Here is a 15,329-nt window from a genome sequence, read left to right as displayed (position 1 = left end):
AGCGGAACATCTGGCAGCCGAAAAGTCCATCATATTAACGATAACTATCATAGTAACGAGAACTTGAGTGCTAAATATTGTGTATTCGCGATTTTCATGGCAAAAATTGTCTTTGTGACCACCCCAATGTGACGAATAGTCCAATTACCGATCAAATCAGCAGGTATACATACGTTCGCTCCCTCTCTCTCACACGCAGGTATACGGTCGCGTCTCGCTCGTTGCGCTGGCGCATTGTTTCGTTCGTGTCACCGCATATTATTTATCATATTTATGTATTTAATTTATTAATTTTATTTACAAAATATTCAATTGTAAAAATTAAAAATACATACATATTAAATACAAATAATATAACTAAACTGCATGATACTACACATGTCAAATGATTTCAGGAAAATAAACCATCAAATATTTAATGTAATATATTCGAAAGAGACATTGTATGTAAGAAACATTGGTTGGGAACTTCGTAAATAACACAAGGTTTCTATGACGACATGGGACGAGGGACGGGGGGCGAAGGCCCCGGGGCTTTTGGTTATTCTGGTTATATATACGGGGATTCTGGTTATATATAATTTCGAAAGAGACTTTGTATGTAAGAAATATTGGTAGGGAACTTCGTAAACAAGTCAAAATTTCTATGACGAGTCTATTTTTATTTCGATTCAAATAAATTTAATAAAAAAACAAATGAATATTTACTATTAGATTCGCCATGTTTAAGCTGTTTATATTATAAATATTGAGCGAAGCCGGGTAAAACAACTAGTTTATCATAAATTGAAAACCAAATTAAAAAAACGCATTCATTTCATTTCTATATTTTGAATGAATATCGGAACAGTGGAGCACTACAATTTTCCGTGCTCCAGCTCCACTCCTGCTCCACGATCCGCTCCTGCTAAATGCTCCGCTACAGATCTCTGCTCTAACTGCCCCCCATTGTGCAATATCGTCATTTATTTGAATTAACTAAAAGCTTGAGAAAGGTTTCGAATCACCATGATATTCGATAGCGCACCTGATCTTAAATTAGGCTAAATCCCAATGGACGCAATTGTGCTGTACAATTCTAGAACCAGGGGGCTTTCTACCAAAACATTAGCATGGTCGGATTCGTAATCATATATTTTAATTTATGAAATATATAACTTTTAGTAAATATGAGAATGTTAAATTATTACCTATTAAACCGAAGAGCTGTCAGTGAGATTGCCCTAGCATTTGATGTTTCTCTAAAAAACTGAGCAATGAAATAATTAATCACACTTATTGGTTGTGGTTTGAAATTTAAGGTCATCATCAAATTTTAGACATCAAAAATTTTATAAACCACATGAATTTAACCTCTGTTATCTTTTTAACCATTTATTACATCAGTATTGTGTAGGATTGCACCTCCACTAGCTTTTTTTTACCTAACATATTTTTTATAGCAATCGAAAGTCTTATTATACATAAATACAACAATTCTAATAAAATATAAATATAATAATTCAATGCATTACAGTTTTAGTTATATCGTTTACTCCATTAAACACAGATTACATAATATTACTTTCAAATTCGTATGAAAGTTTTTCCATCACAAATTCATATAGATAAAATCTTAAAAAAACGTCTATAATTAGCATAAATTATCTTATTTTAAATATAATAGTTAGAACCTATAAATTTGCTATATTGCGTATGTACATACGTACATATGTATGTATATATAAAACGAAATCATATTCACTTTCATTAACTGAGAATAATGTTTTCCCTTTCCAAACTTCTTACACTAATATCTACACTGTCAAATTCGTTGCACGAAGCGGAACAATGTCGTCGTTTTCGAATCAGTGTAAAACAAAATAACAAAGAGAGTGGAATCAGAGCTAATCCAACTGGGAGAAGAAATAAAACATACAGGCACCATTTATTGGGACTTTCATCGTCAATCACCTGTAAAAAAGAAAAACATTATAAAATTGAATTGAAACCAACTAATTGTAAAAAGCGACAATTCTCATACCTGGAGGTAGGCACTAGCATTAGCAAAACCCCTGGTATTGAGGGCAATGCAGAAATAACGTCCTGCATGAGGACGTCGTACACGAGGCACCACCAATCGAGAACTATGAAGGCCTCCCACACCAATTTCCCCTGCTTCTCCAGCAGCTCCTCGAGGTACATACCATTTACCGACCTGACTCAAGTGACGCTGATCACTGATCCCAGTTAAAGTTTCACCTTCTCCTTGCCATACCCACCTTATTTCAGGTGCAGTTTTACTGCGAACCTTGCATTGAAATACTGCCTAATGACATTCAATTAAGTATTCATCACAATCACTATAAATGTAGCATGTTAAGTAATCTATAGATATACATATTAAGTACCTGGGAATTTTTTGGTACAGTTACATCCTGCGGTAGGTCGTCTAAAAATTGAGGCAGTTCGTAGTCAGCTGAAATGTATGCACTGTAAATATAATGAAACTATTGGGGCCCTACAACATGATCGAGTCTGGGTTGCCATCCTGTGAGTTGGGACCAATTTGATCATGCCAGTGGATCCACTTTACTTCCTTCCCGCTTGTCACAATAAACAGCGTGTGTAGCAGCGGTTCAATTCATACAATAAATATTTTGACGATTGTAACTTCATGAACGTTTTTCGTGTAAACTCATAATTTAATAATAGCGGGCAAGAAAATGTTGTTATTGCCTACCAATAATTATTTCACTTTTATGCACATTACACGAAACAGATTCATAGAATTACGATTTTCAAAGTATTAAAAGAAGCGCCACAGTCTTTGGCCATGCGATAGTTGTTGGCCACTCGAATTAAAATAACATATTAACTCTTATTGACGATAAATTAATATATTGCCACCAGTTAAATTGATGATACTCAGTAACGTTACAGTATTTTATTTTTCAACTTTAAAATCCAAGTAGTCAAAAACTTTAACTTGAGCAACGACTGTAGGCTTTCCCTATTAACGTGATTTTCATCATTTTTATTATGCAACTACTTTCAATTCACGTGTAATTTTACAAGAGTTTTAGCTTACCGGGAGAATAAGTTACAACCTCCAGTTGAATAGTTGTGTATATAGAGATCAATGGAGTGGCTGCTTGTTTACAGCAATACAAGCCACCTTCAGAAAGCATTACTTTTTTCAGCATCAGACGAGAAGTGTTGTAAAACAATGTTCGCCAAGTTCCGCTGAGATCTTCAGCATTCAATTCAGAACAGAGTGGCCTGTTGAATCCAATGCCACATGCCTAAAATAAAAGAGAAAATACATTAAATGTATTTTATGTACATTTGATATACAAATTTAAATCATACTAATATGTGTACTTTATAATTCCAAAAAGCCGGAGCGTCTTTCACTCTTCCAGCGCATGTGAGCGTTACATCTTGTCCTTGCATTACACTTTTGAAATGAGTTTCTTTCATATTTGGTGATGGCCAATCTATGTATAATGTAACACTTAAATTTAGTATACTTTCATTATTATATAAAGAAATTAATCTTTTAAAGCATTACTTTCTATGCAGAAGATGGAGATTATTAGTGGACACATAAGAATGGTCTTGAAAAATTGATATCGCATCATCTTTCATCTCTTCCGTTTGATGATACTCGACATAAATGGCAAAATATGTTCACATTTATTCTTCGGAACTCCAAACTCGGGAGCTATAAATATTAATAGTCATAATTATCAAATCAGCCGGAAATGTGACATGAAAAGTAGGGCGATAAAATTTCTGTCAACAAACTAACCGATCTGATTAAAATGGTGGAAACAATTTCGACTCGTAATATTTCGCGAAGCCCGCTTGCGTATTTTTAAAACACTTGACGTGTTTACGAGATTTATATTAATTCTGATTGATTTAATTGGTTCACGAGAGAATTATTCTTGTAAATAAAGAATCCATAATATATTCTGTTCACATAAACAGAGGTGCTACTCACGTGTTTATGAAAAGATGCTCAAAATTTACGAAATCGTACAATCGAGATAGTTTTATAAAGTTATTTTAAAATACTACCGAAAAATAACTAGAATAAAAATCATTCAAGCGTTATTTACATGTAGTTAGTTATACGTAATCATTTCATAATTTGAGTAATAATGAAAACCATTTAATAATTCTTATTATACAAAAATAATCATGAAGTTGTTCTTCGCCAATATTTGTATTTCAATTGGATATTTTAAGCAGATATTGCGTTTTAAATAAATAATAGCTATGTATACATATGTATGTACATACTAATCCGAATATAATTTTTCCGACATTAAGTATACACAGTTCATACATACATATATGCAGTAATTACATATATTAGATTCAAAACCTCTCTTATCGAATAGTTGACCTCTTTGTTAATTGCATATCCTACCAAATACCACTTAAGCACCTCCAATCTGGACTAAAATTTCACAATGAACACATCTTAATAATAATTAAGAATTATATCAAATTATATATGTATATAGCTTGTAGTTTAATTTTACGACGAACAGGTATAATATTAACGATTTTTGTTTTGAGTTGTAAAAATCTCACCGGAGCACTAGTAGATAAAATTTTCGACACATTCGTCAATCGACGCACAAATAACTGGCCAACAACGGACAAAAGGGGGATGGACTGCAAACGGATGATTACCATTAAAATCCAAAATAAGACGGGATCGAAGAATAGGTCCGTCGATGGCCAGTGTTCAATAACTACTACCAGTAGGACCCAATCAATGTTAACAAAATCTGATCGTCTTATCAGTACATGTACAAATAGCTGATACAAAGCAAACATCCATATCAGACAAATCAATGGCCCCCGAAATAGATACTATTCACTACTGTTTTCGTGTAGAGATAATTTTGAATTCGTCCCTTACTGAAGAGGGGGGAGGAAAGAATGAAAAAATCAATTGTGCAATTAATGAAACGAATTGATACGTTTTTTTTTTAATGAAATGAAATTGTGCGTTACATAATTTCATATCAAAACAACACACGACGATTAAAAAAAATGTATAAATTACAGTTTGCAGCAAGTCTAACTTCGGTATTTCAGGCATATTTGCTTAAAATGATCTCACCATACATACGTAAAACAACGTAAATTATAAAATTTATATTTTTGAATTGATAGCTTCAGCCCAGTAAAATATACATCGCTACTCATATGTATGTATGTTTATATATTAATAACATACATATATTGCACCATGTAATATTCATATATTACACAGGGCTGCAGAACCATAAAATAACTGATTTTCATAGTCACAACAAACTCTGGGCTTAAAACCAGAATCAAAACCTTATTTTCTAATTTTAAAAACTTTAAATTTCGATTTTAAGAATCAAATGAATTCAAATATATGTATGTATAATTAAAACTTAAAATAAAATAATTATATGTACATATTATGTTGTTTCAATATTTTTTTCAAATATAAAGAAAATAAGAAGTGAAGAAGGCCAATTTATTCATAAGCGCCAATAGCTTAAGAAATATTTTATTAGTAAAATATTAGTAAAAAAATAAATCAATGCACAGTATTTTCTTCAAGTATTTTTTTTAATGATTGTGAAAAGCTTTCTTTTTTTACAAACCTCCTTTACGTTTTTAGAGGTGTTTAATATAGATTTAAACTCGTTGATTGGTTTCATTTTGTTTTGTATTTGCTTTAACCATTGAGTGACGTATTTTGTAGTTTTGGACCATTATTGTATTACAGGAAGAACCTAATGTGCCACAGTGGCCTACATAAGAAAAGAAGAAAAAATAAAATTAAAAATCAAAAGCAAAAAAATATTATAAAAAATACAAAAGAAAAATAATATATAAAAATTATCATAAGGAAAAAAATAAAATACACAGTAAAAAAAATATCAAATAAACAGAAAACACAATGATGTATCCTTTTTCAACCAGGTGATATATACCCATTTAAAGAATAAATGTTCGAATTGGACCAAAAACATTAGCTTATTGTCAAATTTCACTAACCATATGCTGCTGTGAATATATTGACACTGTAGTCGTTAAGCACACAATTATCATCGTTGATATAACGCGTGATATCCAATCAACAGGAGGAATCAGTCCCCTTAACAAGTCTTTTGAACACCGACGAGATTATGAATGCAAGTTTGGTCTTTAATAGTATACATACTAAGGCTTCCAATCCCGGTGCCCGGGATCCCGGTGTTTTCTGGTACCGTGAATCCCAGTGCTGAAACTAATCAGAATACCGGGATTACAGTGCTGGCCTAAATTTATTTAAAAATATTATTTTTACAAAAATAATAAGGAAAAAACATAAAACAATATTATATAATGAACAATGATGGGATGAGCAATGACAGTCATAGTCCACTTATTTGCTCTGACCCGTTTCGACGCCGACTCGCCGTTTCCACGAAATGGTATGAACGGCCTGTATTGTTTCGCAGATTTTGTGGTTAACTGCAATGATATTTGAACCATATTTTGACTGATTCGAACTCAGAACCGAGCGATGACCACGTTTTTATGATCTAGAAAAAACGTGGGTGTGTGTTTGTGTCTGTGTGTCAATGTATTTTGGTGATTTTTTGAACACCGTTCGTCCTCTCGAACTGAAACTTAGTATCGGTTATTGAAATTCCAAGTTGACCGGAAATGGTACCTCCCCTTTTAGGTGTCCGCTTTTTTTAAAGATTTGGAATTCGAATATCTCCCAAGCCGCTTATCGAATCGGACTGAAAATTTTTTACGTGCAATAGAAATTATTAATTTTACACACCAATATTTTTTAAATGTTTTTTATGAACCGAAAGTAGTATTTTTACTCTAGAGAATTAAGATTTTTTATGTTTCTCAGCAACCCTTTATTTATTTAACTGAAATTTCATATCTAGAATTTTAAGTTTGATACCAAGTTATGTATATTAAAATTCAAGTATAATTTTTGTATCAATGTGATGAAAATACAAAAAAAATCACTACATATAATAAACCGGAAGTGGGATTTTTTCCTCTTAGAAAAGTCAAAAATGTTGTGACCACTATTCTTTATACGCCCCTGAACATATTAAGCTAAAAATTTATATTTGTATTCTTTATGTACTAACATAGAGTTGATAAGGTTTTGGTCAGAATTCGTAAACCGGAAGTAGAACTTTTGCGTAAGTTTCCCTACATTTGTGTTCAATTTGTATCGAAAATACTCATAGCAGGTATGTGTGAACGTGTATATATTTTTGATTATCGAATTGTTTTTTATCCTTCTTATATTCCCCAAATACATAGATAAAGTCATAGGTTGGTCACACCCGATTTTTGTACATAAAGTCAATGTAATTGCGGTTTTATATTAGGTTATATATTTCAATAAATAATTAATAGACGGTACAAACCATTTGTAAAAAACGAATCAATGAATCAAAGTTTTTTTTTACTTAATTTAATTACATTATAGGATATGTTTTATTTAATCTTAGAAATCTAGAAATCTAGCTATGGGTGTGGACCGAAAATTGAAAGAATGTATGTTTTGATGTGCATCCCATGTTAAAAAATAGAAAAACCGAAGGATGATGGACAAAATTTTTTTAAATATTTCCGTATGAACCGATACCAATTTGAAACAATACTGGATAAAATAAAAACACAAATCACCAATAAATCTACAAAATTTAAGGAAGCATTGTCAAAAAGTCATTGTCAGCGCCAAAACCATGTCGAAAGATTGAACAGCTGTCAACTGTCACTATCGATAATTGGTCCAAAACAGCAAAGCGGCAGACTCATGGCACGTAATTCGCGTGTATATCGATGGCCAAAAAGACGGATAAGATACATTGACGGATGTTGCTGTAAGGTATGAACAGGAAATGTCGGGTACTGCTGTAAGCCTGCCGTGACGTAAACGTGACGGTTGATATGAACATACCCATACAAAATGTACCAAAGAATACTTTTCGTACGGCCGGATACCTGCTGAAGTTGGTACGTGCCGACTAGGTATGAACAGACCTCTATGTGTTTCATACTAATTGTACATAAAATACATATAAGACTTAACTGTCATATCTAAAACTCAACGGATCAATAATATTAAATACTAAGCAAATTATTTTAGTCTCACTAGTTGAAATTAATTAAATTTAGAGATTTGACAATTGGTGTATAAGGACGCGCCAATCGAGAGTTGTGGCCAAGTGTTGAATTGTTTTGGCGCGCGGCTTGACGGCTGACAATTGATAAGATGAAGCGACGCGGAAAACGCTCTGAAGAAGTAGAAAAGGACGGGGCTTCGGGGACGCAGGCTCCCTCAAAGCGACACAAAGCTGACACCACTGCGCCCCCTCTTAAGCCGTTTGCTTTAACTTATTTCGAAAATCAGATACAGCAATCTGGTCTCCTTCTCAGTGATGAGTCTTCATGGCACATTCTCACCTGCCAGCCTCTTAGCTTCGTATCAAAACTGAAAACCGTATTGGAAAAAAACGTTGACTTCCCCAGAAATGTAATAGACTTCGTTAAAGGTTTCGATATATGGACCGAAGACGAGGATCATTTAGACTCCATTTTAATACCTAAGATAAAACTTCAGTTAGTAGAAGACGAGGTGGATCCTGTTTCTGAAAGTGTCCTTCGACTACTCGTCAAGCTTGAATGTTTACAAGAGCCTCTCACAACATCCATCCTGAAACGGGCAAACATATTCGCCATTGAAGACAAACCGGACAAAGTTAAACTATTGTTGAAGCCGTTCATTCTCCTAGACAACATGATGGCTGAATCCATCCTAGTGACTGGCCTAATCGAATTATTGCAAATATCTGAAAGAACGGTTCGTCAAGAAATCATAACTTGTTTACCTGAATTAATCTCTCACCAGCTACATGAATCTGTTGCCTTGGAGCTATTCAAACTGATGACCTGTGATTACGAATTAACTCCTGTTATTCTTGATTGTCTCACATACTTCAATTTGTCGTCGGATGTAAAATCTCAAGTTCAGAGACAAATGTTGACCGCTCTTCAGACTTCGGCCCCGATTCATTTTTTTCCAAATCTTATAAAGTTTTTCTTCATTGGGTGCTCTGGAGAAGATGACTCTGAAATGATACAGGGTCTCCGAGAAGGACTCGATTGGACGTCCCCAACTGGTACTACGCTGGATATAGAGAGCAGTCAGGTTATGACGGTTATGTCCTTAAAGTCAGCTTTATTGAGATCGAAAAATTTAAACGTAGAATGGTTAAAAGTAATCAACAAAATAAAATTAGCCAGCGAACACAAACCGCTCGATATTGTCATACTACTCATCATGCACTCAATAGGAAGTGGAAAGGAGAAACTTGTTGAAAATGTATTTAGAAAAAAGATCAAATCATCGACGTTCACATGCTCTCTTTTAAGTCTGATGTTGAAGAAAATGAAGCCTATCATTAAAGACTACCTTGGAGATTGTTTAAAACTAGCTAAATCTTTGTTAAAGTCTAAAAACGATCCATCTGTTAAGGAATTTAGCATTCACTGGTTTGTTATCTTGTTCAAAGAGTTGAAGGAATCTCAAAAGACGGTGGTATATTCATTGATGAATCAAGATTTGGATGAGGCCGAGCCGTTGAGCAATTCATTGACCGTTTTGATGAAAATTTCAGAGAACAACATGGACAGTCTTAAGCCGTTCTCTCTTCAAATATTGACATTAATAGACAAAGCAGATGTTTTGAACACGGTTGAAATGTCCCGATTGATGGATTTGCTTTGTGGTCTTGCGTTCAGAGTTGAGAATTCAGTCATCAAAGATGATATTCATATGCTCATACAAAAGCAACTTACGAGCTCAGATTTGACTGTAAATACCCGAGGTATAGCAAGTGGCATAATGGCTGTTAAGCACATAGCATGTTCGGTGGCACAAAAGGAACCTATAATAGAGGATGAACTTATGAATATAACTGATCTTCCAAACGGCAACGGTAAAGATGCTGCTTTAATCACAAAACTCATTCTGAAGAGTACAAATAAATGTCCTGAAATGGTTTGTTGTTTTTATGATCAATTTGCCGATATGCTAAGCACCTGTCAGAACGTCGATGGAAAGTATTTAACATGGCTTTTGAATAATTTTACAAACGATTTTCAAAACAGTTTCATTGCTGATATCCCGTCCATTGACTTACAGCCAATTGATGGAATAGAATTGTCCCAACAATTTTGTTTAGATGAAATCAAAGATTTAACCGAACCGATAGGGCTTAATATAGGGACTATAGTATTCGGAGAGAATACTGAAAATGTCAACCTACAACTATTACCATCTTGGTTTCGGGTCATTCAAGTAATTCACAAGAAAGCTTATGATGGAGATTTGTCAACAATTGATGCATTACTTGGTTGTGCTATTATTATGCCTGTTTTAGATGATGATGTCGGCTTAGAAGAGTTCAATTCCTCTCACTATGATAAATTATTAAACTGTTTTGTCCATTGTATTAATTGGTTCAGGGAATTAATATGTGCCTTTAGTTCCCAGACGGATGTTACTATGAGAAAGAAAACATTGGGTCGGCTCAATGACTTACTGTTATTAGAAAGTAAATTAACAACGTATCTCGGCAAAACTCTACATCCATACAAACCACCAGTCTCTACATACAACCCTGCTAATGCCAAATTTTCATCGTTTGTTGTAAAAGAAAACAAAACCAAAAAAGGAACTAAAAAACCTGGTGGTTCCAAGAAAAAAGATACTGAAAATATTGCACCCAATGAAACATTGCGCAGTCAAATCAATGCCTCAATTGTCAATTCGCAAGCGGTGACTTCTAATGTGAAATGTAAGCTCAACACAGATTTCTTCCGCAGCATACACTTTGAAGTTATCTGCTTACTGAGCGAATCCTTGTGTATAGAAGATTTAGATGAAGACCCTCAAAGCAATGTGGCTAAGATTGATTTGAGCTCACTTCTCTTCCTATTGGATGAAATAAATCCAAAACTATCCAACATTTTTCCATCTAGGATAAAGAAGCAAAGTCATTTCAAATCTGCTAAACTGATAACCATTGAAGCCGATCCTGCAGAAGCTTTGAATAAATGTATAACGCTACTTCCGAAACTATGTCAAAATATGGAACTCATAGCTGAATATGCCCAAAAGTTATTAGATTCTTACGATGGTGTTAGAGATGCTTTGGGTTTGTTCACCGAACAAAACGCCAAGGCACAGATGTGTTTGGCTGGAATTTTCCAAATGTTGACTCACATATTCTCTTGGGTTGGGTTCCGTTCCAATGATAACATTGGTAAACTCAAAGAAGGCCTTAAAATTTTGGCTTGCAGGAAAGATGCAAATAACTCTAAACTTTCCTCATTAAAAGAGCATATTTTAGAAACTACTGCGTATGTTTTACAATACAAAGACTATTGTCTTGTCATTTCTACAGCCGCAAGTCTTGTGAAGTTCTTTCAAGTCCTAGCTAAGATAATCGACGATAGTAGTGTGTCTGAAGTGCTCGCAAACATATCAATTCATATGTTGAGTCAAATTTGGAGAGATGTCTTCGGTGATCTGGAGAAGGGACTCGTTTACAATCAACATGTTGATGCACTTCTTGCCGGTTACTTCTCTAAACCTAGCATGGAAGTGATAAAGTCTTTAGCCTTAGAGCTGCATGAGGAATCCCCCGATCTTGTGAGAAAGAATCACGTACTGAATAAATTTCAGTGTATTAACAAAACTAATTTTCCACTGCTATTCCGCTCCATGTGCCGGGCTCTGTACGAAGCTACAACCACTGAGATCGATAAAGGTCTCACTGATAGGCGTCATCTAGAATTGTGGAAGGATGTCACGATCGTAATGAAGTATTCTACGGACATTCTGAAAATCGTAGACAATCGGACCAATTTATCGGCGTTTTTAAAACAATCAATTCCATTACTGAGGCTATTCCTATCGCAGGGAATGCCGATGATGGACTTGAAGCTGAAGAATGATCCAGACTCTGTGGTGGAAATTTTAAAAACATTACAGCACACTACTAGGTTTCTACATTCTCTGTATTGCCATTCCAGGCTGAAGAAAGACACTGCGCTGATAGCGTATCTTCCACAGCTGAAACTGATTTTAGAAACGCTGGTTTACAAAGTGAAAGCGTCACTGACTATGAATAACTGTAGTGAAGCCTTCTGGATGGGAAATTTAAAGAATAAGAATCTGCAAGGTGAACTGATTTCGTCTCAGGTTTCTACTGCAGAGCAATCTGACGAAGAGGATCAACTACCGGAGGACGATGACAGCCCACTTGATTCCGATTTAGATGATTCTGACATGAAAAGTGTCAGCAGTATCTGCTAAAGCTCTGTTAAGTAATTGAGAATTTTATGTTATATTTATGTAAATGTCTAATAAATATTGTCAGCTGTGAAACTATTTATTTTTTGTCCATTTAAAACATCACACATTTTTTATGGATGCGGTGCATCCGCTCTAAAATCTCCAGACAAATTGAACGACAGATTAACGGACGGCTGCTTTAAATGCAATTCTCGTCTTCTCGAATGATAGATTACACATCAGATGACGGTTAACCTTTCGATGGGCACAGATGCAATTATTAAAATAGTAGTGCAATCCATCATTCGAGAAAACGAGAAATACGTTTAAAGCTGCCGTTCTGTTAATCTGTCGTTCGTTTGTCTGGCGATTTTAGAGCAGATGCACCAAACCCATTTTTTATAGTAATTCATTTATACTACATTGTTCAAATACCCCATTACTATTCAGGATTCAACTCATAATTCCATTCAGTAATACTAATATTCCACATTTGCCCAATCTTTGTAAGTCAAACCAGGTTCTAATAGTTCTTTATCGTTTGCTCAACGCCGAGCATTCATGGTCATTTCTATCATCTGGAATCAGGTGGATGATCTGCATTCACTCCCGGCCTTGTGCTGAGTTAAGTGTTTAAGGACAGTCCCACCAGTTCTTTAATTTGATCTGAACACCTTACGAGACCATTCTCGCTTGCCTTCCCTCGTTTCGTTTCGGTGACTATCAGACTTCCTACATTCTTCCTGGCAATAGGGCCAAAGTATGATAGAATTCTTTACCCACATATAGTCACTCTGAAACTGCCAGTTCTTTGAAAATGGAGATGTCCATGGAATGCCCAGTGCACTTCGAAGGCACATGTCTCATTCTCTTTTAGCATTCGTTTACAACTGCATACATTACCATAAAATCTAACAATTTCAGAATTTATGGACTATTCATGCATATATTGACTAGTTTCTCAGTATCTTTAGAGTTGAATTCAGTCACATCTGTGGACATGATCGAACCAAAAAGATCCAACTCACAAATTCAGCGGCTTTAAACAAATAAACCTTGTCGAAGATTCATTAAGATTAAACTATCCAAACGTTTAAGTGGGTCAGATCATATCTATATTATCAGACCTGTCTATATTATCTTGCAGGAAATTCGTGTAATTCAAAAGGAATCGTAATAAAAAATCTAAATTTGAGTTTAAAATTTATTGGCTTATTGTACAAAGTGTAAAATCAACATGATTAAAATCACTTAGTAGAGTCGCTGAGGTGGTCCCATGGTGGATTTCATGTGGAGGGATCTGACATTTTGCCAATGCTTCTTCAACAGCGACACGAGGAAATTGATGGCCAAGTGCACGTTCTGGGCGAGCTCATCAGGAGTCATAGCTACATTTCCGCAAGCTACTGACAAGCACAATACCTAAGACAGAACAGAACAAATGTTAAATATGATAATAATACATATAATATTATACGAAATGCAACATAGGCATATGCTAGAGTGCACTAACTTTCTTCATCTGGAATTTGATGGTTGCTTTAACTTCATCAACTTTCATGTTCATGGATTCCTGGTGGGACAAAAGACCAGGGAATTTACCGGCTTTGTTGAGACCGGGACCGAGCAGACGTGGGATTTGTTTGATGAGTGATTCCGAAGCTAAGAAAGCATCGTATCTGAAAAAAAAAACATTGTTAACAATGCCACAATGGAATAAATATTGATAAAATAATGAAAATATCATCAGTGAAGTGTATCATCAATATAAGTACAGTTAATACATGCAAAATTTTTCGCATCATTTGAAATTAACAATTTTAACAGGGATGAGTAGTATAAGAATTACTTTTTGGCTAGTTTTTTAACTAGCTTCTTGTTCTTGTTGAGTTTCTTCAAACCTTCAGCGTCCATCCAAGGAACCTTGTTGACCTTGGCTTCGTCGCAATGCTGTTGATCTCCCAACACGCACACTTGCATCTTTGGACGAGGAATGTACTTCAATCTGAAATTGACAAGCTGTTCCTAAGTCTTACATTCATTTAAGATTTGAATACACATACAGAATTACGTCCAGATATAAGAAATTGGTCATGAATACAGTGTACGTTTACTTACTGCGATAATACGCATTTACTCAATAAATCGAGTCGACACGTTCGGTAAGTGAAACACAAACCTCTCCAATTGTTTAGAGACCCTGGATAAAGGTCTGGTAAGTAATTTAAATGTGATGTTTTACATAATTCGCCCTAGTTCGGGTTAAACATACTTGACGGTGCCTGAGAAACGCTTGTCCTTTTGGGGATCATAATTTTTAAGGCCAATTTGCAATTCGACCGTTTCCAAGAAGTTCTTCTTGTGCTCCGCAGAGTATTGCAGAACAGCGTTCACACACTCATAGAGCGTGTCACGGGACACTTTGGACCTGAAACAAGCGAGGATATCATTGAAGTGTCAAACAAGGGGCCGAAACGTGGCGACATAACCTATTAAATATTCGTCAAAAGAAGTTGGAGAGCGTTTGAATGTGATGGGAGAAGTGTGTGGCAGGGTAGCGAGGGGGCGGAGGCCCTGGGGGCGCAGGATGTTTGCGGATTACTTACGACATGGCGAGAGTGACAGCGCACGACCGGCCGCGCACGGAACACCACGACGAGAGACAGAACCTAATTCAATGGCCAAATACCAGAACGGCGATCGCCGGCTCTCGTACTATCACTTTCCAGCCACCTACTATTTACTGGTATTTATATAATTTTATTATTTTATTATCGCTCACAAAGATCGTATTTTGGCTTATTTTCGTTACTTAATTTAATTTCTCATCTTATTTTAATTCACATCACATCGTTTTTTGAATTAAGTTAATTATTGTCAATTTCTATAGAAATTGACAATAGGAACCCATTTTAGTGCGCTCATCCGCCGAAGTCTAGTTATCACATATTCACTA

At 35.1% G+C, this 15,329-nt stretch overlaps 3 protein-coding genes across 7 annotated transcripts; 1 reads left to right on the top strand and 2 right to left on the bottom strand.

Moving 5' to 3' along the window:
- Positions 1-813: 813 nt before the first annotated feature.
- Positions 814-7,807, bottom strand: LOC143913258 (fibroblast growth factor receptor-like 1). 4 transcript variants are annotated; one of them, XM_077432937.1, is made up of 9 exons: positions 7,696-7,807; positions 6,043-6,274; positions 5,646-5,795; positions 3,554-3,706; positions 3,364-3,479; positions 3,071-3,284; positions 2,391-2,458; positions 2,024-2,308; positions 814-1,953 (listed from the first exon to the last, which is right to left on the bottom strand). In XM_077432937.1, the coding sequence occupies exons 4-9, from the start codon at positions 3,621-3,623 to the stop codon at positions 1,750-1,752; spliced, it is 957 nt and encodes a 318-aa protein (XP_077289063.1). In that variant the 5' UTR covers positions 3,624-3,706; positions 5,646-5,795; positions 6,043-6,274; positions 7,696-7,807; the 3' UTR covers positions 814-1,749. The 4 variants fall into 4 exon arrangements, with proteins under 4 accessions (XP_077289063.1, XP_077289060.1, XP_077289062.1 ...); XM_077432934.1 differs by lacking the exons at positions 5,646-5,795; positions 6,043-6,274; positions 7,696-7,807 and adding an exon at positions 4,690-4,884; XM_077432936.1 differs by lacking the exons at positions 5,646-5,795; positions 6,043-6,274; positions 7,696-7,807 and adding an exon at positions 4,588-4,759.
- On the top strand, positions 7,805-12,462 carry Fancd2 (Fanconi anemia complementation group D2). Its single transcript, XM_077432933.1, has one exon. The coding sequence runs from the start codon at positions 8,285-8,287 to the stop codon at positions 12,392-12,394; it is 4,110 nt and encodes a 1,369-aa protein (XP_077289059.1). The 5' UTR covers positions 7,805-8,284; the 3' UTR covers positions 12,395-12,462.
- A 1,090-nt stretch (positions 12,463-13,552) lies between these two features.
- RpL10Ab (ribosomal protein L10Ab) lies at positions 13,553-15,100 on the bottom strand. Of its 2 annotated transcripts, none has more exons than XM_077432242.1 (5): positions 14,980-15,100; positions 14,646-14,801; positions 14,223-14,378; positions 13,887-14,052; positions 13,553-13,795 (listed from the first exon to the last, which is right to left on the bottom strand). In XM_077432242.1, the coding sequence occupies exons 1-5, from the start codon at positions 14,982-14,984 to the stop codon at positions 13,625-13,627; spliced, it is 654 nt and encodes a 217-aa protein (XP_077288368.1). In that variant the 5' UTR covers positions 14,985-15,100; the 3' UTR covers positions 13,553-13,624. The 2 variants fall into 2 exon arrangements, 1 of the variants encoding a protein (XP_077288368.1); XR_013260659.1 differs by having other exon boundaries at positions 13,559-13,795; positions 14,492-14,801.
- Positions 15,101-15,329: the final 229 nt, after the last annotated feature.

Source organism: Arctopsyche grandis, chromosome 6 (genome assembly GCF_051622035.1).
Source record: "Arctopsyche grandis isolate Sample6627 chromosome 6, ASM5162203v2, whole genome shotgun sequence".
NCBI lineage: Eukaryota > Metazoa > Arthropoda > Insecta > Trichoptera > Hydropsychidae > Arctopsyche > Arctopsyche grandis.
The sequence above is the reverse complement of the archived record's forward strand: the minus strand, read 5'-3'. Positions and strand labels throughout refer to the sequence as shown.

Excerpts from the sequence above, each read along its gene's own strand:
- RpL10Ab (XM_077432242.1), bottom strand. Across the intron at positions 14,379-14,645 it reads CGTTTCTCAGGCACCGTCAA|ATTGAAGTACATTCCTCGTC; the intron begins GTATGTTTAACC and ends TGTCAATTTCAG. Across the intron at positions 13,796-13,886 it reads TCAAATTCCAGATGAAGAAA|GTATTGTGCTTGTCAGTAGC; the intron begins GTTAGTGCACTC and ends GTTCTGTCTTAG.
- Fancd2 (XM_077432933.1), top strand. The coding sequence starts at position 8,285 with ATGAAGCGACGCGGAAAACGCTCTGAAGAAGTAGAAAAGGACGGGGCT.
- LOC143913258 (XM_077432937.1), bottom strand. The coding sequence starts at position 3,623 with ATGATGCGATATCAATTTTTCAAGACCATTCTTATGTGTCCACTAATA. Across the intron at positions 3,285-3,363 it reads CGGCTTTTTGGAATTATAAA|GCATGTGGCATTGGATTCAA; the intron begins GTACACATATTA and ends CTTTTATTTTAG. Across the intron at positions 1,954-2,023 it reads ATGCTAGTGCCTACCTCCAG|GTGATTGACGATGAAAGTCC; the intron begins GTATGAGAATTG and ends TCTTTTTTACAG.